Source organism: Pyxicephalus adspersus, chromosome 1 (genome assembly GCF_032062135.1).
Source record: "Pyxicephalus adspersus chromosome 1, UCB_Pads_2.0, whole genome shotgun sequence".
In the NCBI taxonomy this organism is placed as follows: Eukaryota; Metazoa; Chordata; class Amphibia; order Anura; family Pyxicephalidae; genus Pyxicephalus; species Pyxicephalus adspersus.
This window is the reverse complement of record NC_092858.1, coordinates 2,589,866-2,602,987: the sequence shown is the minus strand read 5'-3', so window position 1 is coordinate 2,602,987 and position 13,122 is coordinate 2,589,866. Positions and strand designations below refer to the sequence as shown.

The 13,122-nt window shown below is 42.8% G+C and overlaps 2 protein-coding genes across 2 annotated transcripts in view; one reads left to right on the top strand and one right to left on the bottom strand.

The window, feature by feature from the left end:
- LOC140323433 (uncharacterized) overlaps positions 1–13,122 on the bottom strand; it is a 54,635-nt gene that overhangs the window by 30,171 nt on the left and 11,342 nt on the right. The window lies entirely within an intron of this gene.
- LOC140321801 (uncharacterized) overlaps positions 1–13,122 on the top strand; it is a 33,779-nt gene that overhangs the window by 11,210 nt on the left and 9,447 nt on the right. Inside the window, exons 8-12 of the mRNA XM_072398585.1 lie at positions 527–581; positions 2,002–2,459; positions 3,342–3,465; positions 4,496–5,115; positions 6,984–7,081. Coding sequence (XP_072254686.1) covers positions 527–581; positions 2,002–2,459; positions 3,342–3,465; positions 4,496–5,115; positions 6,984–7,081 — 1,355 coding nt within the window. The remainder of the gene's footprint in view (positions 1–526; positions 582–2,001; positions 2,460–3,341; positions 3,466–4,495; positions 5,116–6,983; positions 7,082–13,122) is intronic.

Sequence of the window (13,122 nt, the reverse complement as noted above, 5' to 3'; positions counted from 1 at the left end):
ACTGATCCAGAAAAAATATTTAGATCGAGTTTCAACCTACATAATAAATGCAAAATGCATAATAAATCCAGAGCTTCCAGGTCTGTATTGTTTGCATTATTTTTTTATAACAACTTTTTTCAGATGTCTTTAAAGTGAAAATATGATGTTCCAGGGTTCCACTTAGAATTTATGGCAGTCCTCAGTTATACAAAAAGTTCTACTCAGCATTACACTGTAATTTCAGGGCACCTTGGTGGCAGGAGGTAGGTCTATAATGCACCCCTCTGCATTCTTAGGATGCCCTCAGTTGTGCTGAGCTTCATTCAAGGAAACTTTGTGCCAACAAAGAAATACTTCAGGGCACAGCACTAGAGAGGAGGCAAGTATTGCAGCCAGTGCCGTCAGTTTAGCTTTGCTAATACAGCGAGCATGGTCTAGGAGGAGTTCCGCTATATCAATCAATATGTCTTTCTTTTATATTTTGCAATATGCAAAGCCATAATAACAATGATAGTAATGAGTGTTGTTCTTTCTCCCCCTCCAGTCTCAAATGTCCAGGACAAATGCCGGATGTAAGACGGAGAAGGAAAATTTCTTTGGTGAGTAACTTGGCATCAACCATGGAAGGTCTTGTCTATGTCCCCTTCTGCAAACTATTGTATGAGGGAAAGGAGATAGGCGTTTCATCCACTGCTGTGTATGTTTAATATGGAGAGAAAGATTTATAAAGGGTGATTGACCCTTGCACACAGAGAAGTTTGTAACAGTACACGTCTCTTTACTGTAATCCCCCCCAAAATTTGCTTTCGTCAGCATATATCAAAAAAGACAATTTACATCAGCTTATCAAGATGAAGTCCTCTGAATCTCCAGTACAGCCCTCTGTAGTACAGTCCTTGGTGAGAATTCCACACTCCATAAATCAAATGAAAAAGCATTACCAGCATCTACCTGCTTCACCTTCACACACCTGTAATATCACACCTGTGCTACTTATAACCTAGAGCTGTACCTGAGATGGAATGGGAAGACCCACTCAGTACCTTTCTTTCTATTCCAGTAATAAACTAGCAAAGTGAGCATATCACAAATGGTATTCATGAGAATGATCATTTGGTCAATGTGATGATGAATCCAAAATCTCGGGCAGTTGTTTGGCAATTTTTTAATATTTTGTTTTGTTGGCTTAATCTAGAGGTTCTTAGCTCACCAAACAACCATTTATTTTTCTTAACTTGGACAGTTTTTAAGACTAAAATACAGAACACTTTTGGGTTCTAACCTGTTAGTTTTGGACATAATATCAATGTTACTTATTAACGAGGATTCATTTATTTTTATCTTCCTGTTTTTGCAACAAATTTTTATCTGACAGGAAGTGGAAGAAGTTCTGCAGTAAAGATAGGCACAACAATAAAAAGCTGATAGAGGTTCCAGTATTCCCCTACTTTTGTCTGTATTCCTGTATAAGAGAGTTTTCTTCACTTTCTACCAAAACAAAGTAAAGGAACCTTTTTAATAGAACCTCTGACTGCAGTAAAACAGTTTTACATATTCCCAGGAATACCAAAAAAAAAATAAAGTTATGCATTGAGTTTGCGTTTCACTATTTGTTTTACATTGTTTGGTCACACATTATGAGCATAAAATATTAAAATTTTGTTATAAAGCAAAACGTCCCCTAAGTGACTGCAGGTTACACAGGAACAAAAAAAAAAAGTCTAGCCTCAATCCTCTGCCATATGCTTCAATCTCTGTAGCCAAAAGGCATACAAGATATCCAGACCTATACCTTATCCTAATGTTGACCTTCTTGTCAGAACTGGAGTTCAGATTGGCTTATGTGCATAATTTTGTGAAACAATGATAAAAATGAGCAGCAAAAAAAAAAAAAAACACATTGTCTCCAAAAAGCATTATAATTAGCTTCTTCCTATTAAAAACATGTCCTGTATGATATATGTCCCTCATGTTCCTGTTAACTTGGTATCTTGACATTATTTTGTTTTGTGCCAGCAGAGGATGATTGGAAAGCCATCAACGGCAGTGCGACTACTCAAAGCACACACGAGACAGCCAATGGAGATGTTGGTGAAGCAGGGAAGAATTTGGGTGCTGGCCCTGGGTGTCCTCCATCTGAACGCTTGTTCCCATGTACCCAATGTGAAAAGACTTTCCTTCAGAGCCAGGACCTTGTGAGACATCAACGCACTCACCTTGGAGAGCGTCCCTACGTTTGTAACCAGTGCGGAAAGTGCTTCCGTCGCAACACCTCTCTGCTCATTCACGAGCGCATTCACACCGGGGAGCGGCCATACCAATGTGCCCAGTGCGGGAAGAGCTTTGTACAGCGCCAGCACCTCACCACCCACCTAAAGACTCACACTGGGGAAAAGCCTTTTCCATGTACGCTTTGCGGGAAGAGCTTTCGATGGAGGTCTGAGCTGCTGAAACATCAGAGGGTGCACAGTGGAGAGGTATAGGTCCATCCCTCGTGCTACTTACATGGGGCACCCTTAAAACAAGATGACAAAAAAAAACTGCCCTTTCTTACACCTTTTTTTCTAAAAAAATGCGGAAATAAACTCAATATAAAAAAAAAACACACCTTTAATCCCACAGAAATGTCTATCCATCGGGAGGTTTCTTCGTCTTCAGCCCTGGTATCCGTCTTCAGCCTGGCTTCCATTAATGGAAGGGCTCCTTCTGTGCATGTGCAGGAGGAGCAGCCAAGAGCCTCCTAGGATGTGTGATGTAGATATCCCGGGAGGTTTTGCGCTCCCAGTCTGTCTTGAATAGCCGCTTCAATCAAAACAGAAAGTGGTGGTGCGCTTGTTGTTTTTTTTTTTTTTTTTTACTTTACATAAAAGGGTCCACAACCCCTTTATTTAAAGTAAAAATTTTGAGTTTAGGTCCGCTTTAATGACCTGATAATGACTGGTTTTCCTCAGTGGGTGGTTTTCAATATTGCAGAATGCTGTGCTGACATTGACATCAGCACCACGCTCTGCAGTACTGCACTGTCCAGGCCAATGTAATGATGCCTTTGCCGAACTGAAATTGCATGACATAGATGGAATGTTTTTGGCTGTCATTAACTGGACCTTTCGAGTCTTTTGGGTGCAGTGAGGTGTAATTTGCAGCAAGAGGAGTGCTTTGTTTTTTTGGGGGTTTTTTTGTATGTTACAGTGCTGGCCTCTATATAGCCGTATAAAAAGTAGTTACAGTTCTGCTTGTTGCCATCACTCACATTTTGTCCTGTCTAATATCCGTATTTAGATGTGTGATTTGCTAAGAAATAACGTGCTCTGATACGGTGGTCTGTAGTGCAATCTGTAATTATTTAACTTCTGTTTCAGACGACAATGTCATTAGACGACGTGGCAGTTTGTTTCTCAGAAGAATGGAAGGATCTGGAGGAATGGCAGAAGGAGCTGTACAGGAATATGCTGAAGGACAGTGCCGACTCTCTGATATCACTGGGTAAGTGGTTTTCCTCTATGATTTGCACGCTCACTCCAAATGACAGGCCCTTTAAGAGATAGGGTCATACAGTGGCCACGTGGAGCATTGGGAGCATGGTCAGAGATTTATGGTTTAACATTTAAGTAAATGGATCACAAAACACAAATCTGATACCGATTTAGACCTGGTAATTCACCCCCCCCATAAAGAAAAGTAGCCTAAACATGTTAAAAAAAAAAAAAAAAAAAACAGTCGGGCTGGAAACAGTGCTAGATGATGCTGGATGTCCGGCAGCTGGGAAATGAGATCGGCTTTAGCTGACATTTTGCAGCTTCTAATGCACCTTTTGAGGAGCTCACAGTGTACAGTTACAGTAAGTCAGGATGAAAAAACATAGTTGATCCAGAGGAAGACAAAAAAAAACCCTTATAACCCCCGGGTACAATTTGCTCCACTGGAAAAAATTCCTTCCTGATCCCATGAGGCATTCAAGTGATCCCTTGATCAGCAGTCTGTTTTTTTTTTACTTTAAAGCTTTAATCCCCAGTTATATTCTGTGCTTCTAGAAATCATCCAGCTTTTTCTTAAAGCAATCTATAGTAGTTGCTGAAACTTCTTCCTGAGGGAGCCGATTCCACATTTTCACAGACCTTACAGTGAAGAATCCCTTCCTTATCCGGAGCTTAAACTTCTTTTCCTCCAGACGCAAAGAGCGCCCCCTTGTGCTGTGTAATGATGTGAATAATGGGGAAGAGTTCTCTATATGGACCATTTATATATTTATACAGGGTGATCATATCCCCCCCTATACGTCTCTTCTCAAGGGAGAATAGATTCAGTTTAGTTGCCCTTTTCTGCACTCTCTCAAATTCCACAATATACTTTTTGTGAACTGGTGCCCAACCAGTTCCAGTACATATTCCAGGTGAGGTATGACCAATGCTTTGTACAGGTAAATGAGTAATAAATATCCATAATGATAAAGAGCCTATATTAGGTTGAAGTCAAGGCTGCGGGGCAGAGTGTCTAATTGTTCCTTTTCTTCCAGCAGGTGAAGTGTGGATTAATAAAAATGGTAAGGAAATGGTTCCAGAGAAGCCCCCGGGAGAGTTGGCAGTGTCCTCGGACTCTAAAGATCATATCCTCCTTAGTGGTGAGGTGAACCATGCCAGTGTTCCGCAGGAAGCCAGAGACTTCACCAATCAGCCTATTCAGGGAGTTGAACCTCATACGTCCACCGATCTTCTCCGTGGCTTGAGGCACAGCCTACCTTTCTTGGACCATCGTCGAGCGCCCCGGGAGAAACTCTTCTCCTGCACCGAGTGTGAAAAGCGGTTTGCACGAAGCTCAGACTTGCTGAAACATCAGCGCAGTCACCAGGCTGGCGAAAAGACGAACTTGTGCAACGATTGCGGCAAAGTCTTCCGCCGCCGAACAGCCTTGCTCATCCACAAGCGCATTCATACTGGGGAGCGGCCTTACAAGTGTAAGCAGTGCGGCAAATGTTTTGTGCAACGGCAGCACCTCACTACGCATGTTAAGACACACACGGGAGAACGGCCTTATCCCTGCAATGAATGCGGCAAGAGCTACCGTTGGAGGTCTGAGCTCCTCAAACACCAGAAAGTCCATGCTGATGTACTAGGGCCAACGGTGGCGTACACACAAGGATGAAATTTCAAGTATTAATGTGATGGACGATAGCAGGAGACAGCTGGGGCATCTGTGTATTGCTGCGATAAAGGAGGATCCCGGATATTGCATGGACACCTCAGCGTGAGACAGAACACCGCCAGAACCATTTCTCATCATAGCTGGCTTTAAGCCCTGTTAATAAGTTGCTGTTATAAGAGTGGGTGGACAAACATTTCATCAACCTGCCAATGAGTGTTTTTTCTTGATAAATACAAAGCAAATGCATAAACTGCAGCACATGGAGGGTGTGATGGCAGCTGGTGCTATAAAAATTTGTGTTCTATGGTTGTGTTCAGGTGATTATTGCTTAAGGAGAATCCCTACTACATCTTCGGATCCGTCTGGTGATAAGTTGCTCCCCCACAAGTCTGTAGTAGTAAGTCTGTCTGCCTTCGTTTATGCTCTTCATGGGCAGATGACACCGATGTCTGCACTGACGATGTTATGCTAGCTGAGGTTCTCTCAAGTAATGTCCATGGATTTGTGCTTGCTGGTTGCATTATTCATCTGTGACTCCGACTCTGTGTTAGAGATGGCATGACCACCATTCCCAGAAGATCATGGTCCTTGGAATGTTCCCAGACTTCTCTGGCCTGCACCCAGTTTCTCCCCCTCTTGCTGGGAGTGTGTCACCCATCTGGCACGTAAATTAATTGGACGGTTTCAGACTTCTCGCCTCTTCTGCACTTTGGGCGGCTGATGGACCCTCCTGTTATCCTGCATTGGTGCTGTTACCCCATTCTGCTGATGTTCAGATACAAACCTCATCCTTACAGCGAATGTCCAGAGCAAACCAAAGCTCTGACTTGTGAATGGACAGGACATCTCTGTTTGTCAGGTGCAATATGGGGTCACCCCAGCGTGATCTACAAAGTCTTTTCTCAATGGCGTGGTGTGTTTCCAGAGAAAGGCTGCAATCTGCAATCACCTCTAGTTACCCTAATGTTGGTTTGTCATGGGGCGGCTCCTATTTACAGGGGTGTGGGTTGACCCTGGGGTGGGCTGCCATAGGGATTAAAGTGTAAGCTCTCTTCTTTTCTATACAATGTGAGGCAGAGTTCTGATATATTATGGAAGTGGTATTTATTACATGATTAGCTTCTCATGATGGTGTGACCAGACTGAAAAGTTTTATCTATATCTTAGCTGTTGTAACATACCCCTGCGTATGCCCTATGTACAGCGTTGCATAATATTAATATTAATAACAAACATAAAGGAAACCCTAACTTACGCGGTCATTACCACTATACGTGGTAATTTCATGCCTAGTTCTGACTATACAATTAGCAGTATTCTTGTTTATTTCTGGTGGATTACTGCAGTCATATCTGCAATTCCTGGTGCAGAAAAGGGGTATGTGTGCACGAGAATAGCCATTTGTATGGCCAGCTCTTAGCCATGATACCCGGCGTCACCTTTAATGCAGAATTTTGAATTGCTTGCATGCTGGCAGTCGGCTGTTTTGGTGGGAGATGCACAGAAGCTGCTCAGTCACGTTACTAACATTGCAATGTGGCTTCTTCATTATGGATAGGTAAACAATACAAATGGTTCCCTTTAGGCTAAAGCTTATATGGGTAGCCTCTTAATGCACATGATTGGGAAATCCTGTGCAGCTGTAGCATTAAAGTTCGAAGGAAAAAAATGCAAGCAGACAGGTTCCTCATATTGTAGATGGGACAGTTGGATACGCCTTCTGTTATAAAATAAGGTCATCTGTCTGTTTGCATTCGATTTTAAGTACACTCCCTCCCCTCTCCTACCTTAATCACAACCGCCATCTTCTTTAACTGGTCCTTTTCAGGGTTCTGTAATCTTTGGTCATCTTTATTGTCCAGGTTGGAATGATGTATCTCCCATATATGCACACAGGAGTTCATTACCGCCAGCCGTGTCAGGACGATCAAGCTGCCAATATGCACTACATAGGAAAATTGTAAGGAGGTTCGTAATTCGGCTAATTGCAAAAAAAAGGGTTCGTCTGTCTCTTGTGCAGTAAGTTACCTGCCTGCTCTTATCTTCCTTTTTTTTTTAAATATTATTCTGCTTTGAGAGATTTGCACAATAAGCCTAAGTCCAGTATTCCCCTAAACCCTCCGTCCCCAACCTTTTCTTTTAGCTGTCATGAAAACATTTTATGCCAGATTTTTTTTTTTAAAAAGTCAGTTAGGCTTAACCCACTTGAGACTTAGCTGCCATTTTTAAAATTGCACAGGGACAGTGGGTTTCTATCCCAATAATATTTTAGGGACTCTGGAGGGTCTTGAGTTCAGTGATGGGACGTCATCCAGCGCTAATCCCAGGTTCTGGAACATTCAGTTCCTTGGCTTCCCAATCTTGCCAAATATAAGGTCATTGTAAACCCTCATTTTATATTGAAGTCCTGTGACATCACAGCACTCCGTTTTATCACAGAAGCTCAGACATGGCTGTCACGGCTCTGTCCAGCTTCTACTTGCAGTAGTATGGCGCTATATTAATCTATTGATGGCTTGCTTGCAGCCAGCTGTAGATCAATGTGTAAACATTTTTTAAGCAATCCTATTTATATAAATTCATATAAATATCTGGGTGGATAAGTTGCATTTGAAAATAAAAATTTCAAATGAAAAAAAGGACCTGAACTCCCCTTTATTCGGCAGCTACAGGGATTTGAAAAATCCAGATAAATGAAGTTTCTGGTTGCTTGAGAATTTCTCATAAAATACTATTATAATATGAGTACAGTTTGTTAACATATGTTAAAAGGTGGGTAACGAAGTCAGCAGAACAAAATAAAGCTTTGGGACATTAGCTTTTCCCTGAGTGTAATCCAGTGTTAAAAAGGGGGAAAAAAATCCTTGCAGACCTCGGATTTGGTCAGTAAAGGTGTTCAGCATTTCAAATTAGGAGCTTATAGTGGTCCTGGAAGTCAATCGAGTGCACTGAAGTCTTAAGCTGTGTACACACGTGCAATTTTTGTCGTTGGAAAGGATCTTTCACGATCCTTTCCAACGACAAGGGAGTGCACGATGCAGACTGTACACACGGCAGATTTTCGCCCGATAATTGGCCGATGCCGATTATCGGGCGATAAAAATCTGACGTGTGTACGTAGCTTTAGTGGTTACCAAGACCAAAAGCACGACTTCCCCTTAATATAGTGTATGGGCTGGTTGCTATTTCCAGGGACAATGTGTAGCTGGGTGGTTCCTGGTAATGCCAATCATTTAATACTGTATAAGGTAGCTGGGTGGTAGTAAATGCTGGGTTTTGGTGCATACCTGTGCAGTGTTTTAAATTAACCTCAGAAGCTCCTTCCACAACTATTAATATTATTAAACAGGATTTATATAACGCCAACATATTACACAGCGCTGAACAATAAATAGGGGTTGCAAATGACAAACAAATACAGACAGTGACAATCCACCATTCCCATCTCTCTGAGGTTTTTGCACTGTACTATGGGATGAAAAAGAGGGACTTGTACTATACTAAGGGATGCAAAGGTAGGACAGCATCTGATTTGGAGAAAAGTTGATATTTCTATGTTGTGTAGTTTGGGAACTCTTGTAGAAGGCAGAGAAGAAAGTTTTATATGGCAGAAGTTCATAGATAGCTAATCACCACTACCAACTTGATGGACAACCCATTCCAAAACCAGATGGGTCCGATTTGGCCCCTGTGTACAAAGCCAGCTCCATAAAGACATGGTGGGGTCACTAAGTGTAGAGGAACTCGAGTGTCCTGCACAAAGCCCTGACCTCAACCCTATTGAACACCTTTGGGATGATTGGAATGGTAAGCCAGGTCTTCAACATCAATACCTGACCTCATCAATCGGGACAAATTCCCACAGCCACCCTCTACAATCTTCTGCAAAACCTTCCCAGAGGAGTGGAGCTTGGTGTACCTGTACAAGGAGTAACCCTCAAAGTTATTCATATTTTGGGACTAGGTAGGTGAGATGGTCAGGTGACCATAACATTTTGGACATATACTGTGTATGTATTACAATGTTGTGGTTCATTGGGTCACCCCTATCCTAGGTTTCCCTAAACATTCTTTCTAAATGTGTTCTGCTCTTATACTCATGATGCCTTGGGGCCAGAATTCATGTTTAAAGCTTGCTCAGTATGAGGTTTATTCAGTGTCCAATTCCCATCCCCCCTTCCCATAGATGGTAATTGCAGATTGCTGCCTCTCCAGCCTGTTAGCAGACATACACAACGCTCAGTGAAAGGAACGTTGTGTCTTTACAATGATTCTGAACAAACATCCTGTCCTCCTTCCCCAGTTCTCTGTTAATTTTAATTGGCTCCCTGATTTTACTGACCTCTAAATGGAAGTCGTCTTTGTTCTGTATGTGATTTGTCTGTAAATCAATCTGTGCTGCACTGCTGTTCTTGGCTTTTATTTAATACAAGTGTGTATGATGATTGCTGGACACTTGTGTGCTGGCATGGTACGTGGCAACCAAAAAATGCGATTGTTGTCTCCAGATCTTTATGGGGGAAACGATCCTGCCATATTGAATATTGGTAATTAAAGTATGGCTGCCTCTCTGGGGTCTAAGCCATTTGTTGGCACTGCATTGAATAGGGGTATAAAGGGTAAAGGTTAAGATAGACTTGCTTCAGAGGGGCACACAGAAGAGGGTCACCTGGTTAATGAAGATATTGGTAGGTTTCTTGTGGACTATGAAAGGGCATATTTATAACCAAGAGCAATACTCCCCCCTTATTACTGTGCTATGTACACTGTAATACATCTCATTCATAAGAATTGGCATGATGTGTTGTCATGTGACCTGCTCTCCTCCATTTACAAAGCTCTCTCTGTCCAGTGGAGCTCCGTGATTGGGGGAGAGTGGGTAATGAGTAATGTGACCTCCAGTGAAGCTATAACCAATCCATATCCAGGCCTGTACTACTACTATATACTGTAAAACCAGCATCAGCCATAAGCAAAGATCATACAAGTTGACAGAAAACAAAATCAATCTTTTTTTTTTTTTTTTCAAACTAAACACCATCACCAAAAACCAAACATTTATATGCTTACATTTAAAATACATAAAAAGCCAAACTCCCTCAATGCAATGATTGGTAGCCGGTTACCCGGAGGCTGCTGCATTGTAGATGAGTCTGAGCTCCGTGCAATGTTTGATATTCTATAGCTGAGAACATCAGAGGTGCTTTGATGCCACGGTTTGTATTTAAATGGGTATTGTGGGCTTCCCGGTTTCTCTTAGATGTTCTAGGACAGCCACCCCTTAATGGTAATGATTGATAAAGAAGCGTTTTTGGCTAAAGAAAATTTCTATATTGTGGATAATATAACATAAAAAAAAAAATACGTAAATAGGAAGTTATTGTCCAGGACCCCTTTATAAAATCATAGGATGTGGACGTATTAACTATACATTCAATATCTCCATAGAAAGGTACTATAAATGTCTTATCTGACGCGTTTCGCCCATTTAGGCTTCCTGAGGGCAGAGAAAATATTCTGGTTCAGGGGTTTAAAAAAGGACAACGCCCGTGAGATTGTAGCACTTATAAGAGAAGGTCCTCAGAGGGACTTGTAAGGCCGTTGAAAATTTCCTATGAGGGGGGTGATGGAACTGCTGAAGATCTCGGCGTATGGGAGCAATTTGTGAGAATAGATCTTACTCCTAGAGAATAGACAACACTACAATCTCAAAATCCTTCTATGAACCCCTGAACCAGACTAAGATTTTCCTTGCACTACATCAGCCTTTGATTAATTAATTTGTATCAACTTATTTGCCACTACGTCTTCCAATTACCAGTGAGGAAGCCTGAATGGGCGAAATGCATTTGGTTACAAGACAAATTTATATGTCGAATGTATAGTTTGTATATACGACCACGTCCCATGATTTTAGAATGGGTCCTAGACAATAACTTCCTTTGTATTATTTTATGTTTTATTATCCACTATATAGAAGTAAAAAAAAAAACTCTTATCTCTTCTTTAATTATTTGTATCTACAAATCCAAAGCACAAAAACAAAATCTCAAACTCTGATTCTGATGGGATGTTCCCAGTATGCAGTGGTTGGTACCTACCAAGAGTGGTCCAAGGAAGGACAACCAGTAAACCTGTGCCTGGACCATGGGCACCCAGAACTCATTGATCCACCTGGAGAGTGGGGATATGATCCCATGGAAGAGCTATAGCTTCACACTTTCCTGTAACACCTGATATGAGGGGGTGCTGAGAAGTTCCTGGCTTTGCCCCCTTCCAGATGAAATAGAATAATGAGTGTGGGGGATATGACAGCCTAAAATCTTAGTATGTAACTGCAAATATCAGGTCTTTGCGATTCTTAAAACTTTTTTAGTGAGAAGCTGTGATGGCAGAAGCACAAGCAAGATTCACGTTGTTGGAGTTACGGGCCGTCATGAAGTTTTTGTTTCTCCAGGGAAAGCAGAAGACATTCACACTGAGATGTCACAGACACTGGGGGAGAAGTGTCCTTCCTACAGCACTGTCACAACCTGGTTATCTCGTTTCAAGAATGGGCATTTCACCGTTGAAGGTGAGCCCCGCAGTGCGCGCCCCCCAACCTCAACTGACCCGACAACCTGCGATGTCCATGAGCTGATTATTGAGGACCGGCGAATATCTGCAAAAACGATAGCCCAGATACTTGTCATCTCACGGGAGCGTGTTGGGTTTGTTATCACCACTATCCTAGACATGGCAAGCTTTCGGTGAAGTGCCGAAATGTTTGAACAGTGATCAGAAGAAGGAACGAGTTGAAGCATCCAAAGCCGTTTTGGCCCATTTTGAAGCTGCTCAGGACTTTTTGGCTAGGTTAGTGACTGAGGATGAAACCTGGCTTAACATCTATGATCCTGAAACCAAGGAACAGGCAAAGGAATGGTGCCACAGCGGGTCCCTGAAGCTGAAGAAGTTCTGAACCCAGAAATCAGCCAAAAAAGTCATGGCGTTGGTTTTCTGGGACAAAGACGGTATTCTGTTGGTGGACTACCTACCTCAGGGCTCTAGTATCACCGGACAGTATTATGCTAACCTCCTGGACAAGTTGAAGGAGGCAATTAGGATTAAACGCCGTGGAAAGTTGCCCAAAGGGATCATTTTTTTGCAGGACAATGCCCCTGCGCACACGTCCAACGTGGCTGCCGGGTTTCCAATTGGTCCACCATCCCCCCTACTCACCTGACCTGGGCCCTTCAGACTATTATCTGTTCCCAAATTAGAAGAAACACCTGAAGGGGCAACGTTTTGAGGACATTTCTGACATCAAAGATGCTGCTGAGAGCTGGCTTGCAAACCAAGTCTCGGCCTCAGTCTCGGGGGAATATGTGGAATAAATGTGTTATTTCATAACTCTGGTTCTCTTCTTTCTGGGCAAAGCCAGGAACTTCTCAGCACCCCCTCGTATCATTCATGATAGAGAAGTGTCAGGGCACAGATTGCATTCCAGTTTACTGCATTATCATAGACCAGCCAGAGCCGCCATGATGATGCTTGTTCACTGCCAAAGGCACTTACACTGGGACTGTGAGTGTTGGACCATGGAGTAAGGTAAGAGGGTGCCTAGTCTGAAGAATCAAGTTTTCTTTCAGATTTTTTGGAAGAGATTCAGCAGGGTGCTATATGGGAAGAAGGTGAGCCGGGGGAGGCAGCAGGTGGAAGCAATGTGACTTAAGGGAACTACTGCTGACGTCTTGGCACAAGATGCCACTAAACACCATGGGAAGTGCACACATGGGGGGTCTCTCCTGTGTTCTGTCCTCTCTGCACACATGGGGTCTCTGTCCTGTATCCTGCCCTCCTTGCACAGATAGGGGGGGGTCTCTCCTGTATCCTGCCCTCCTTACACACACACACACGGTCTCTCTTGTATCCTTCCCTCTCTGCACACATGGGGGGGGCTCCTGTATCCTGCCCCCCCCTGCACACATGGGGGGGTCTTCCCTGTATCCTGCCCTCTCTGCA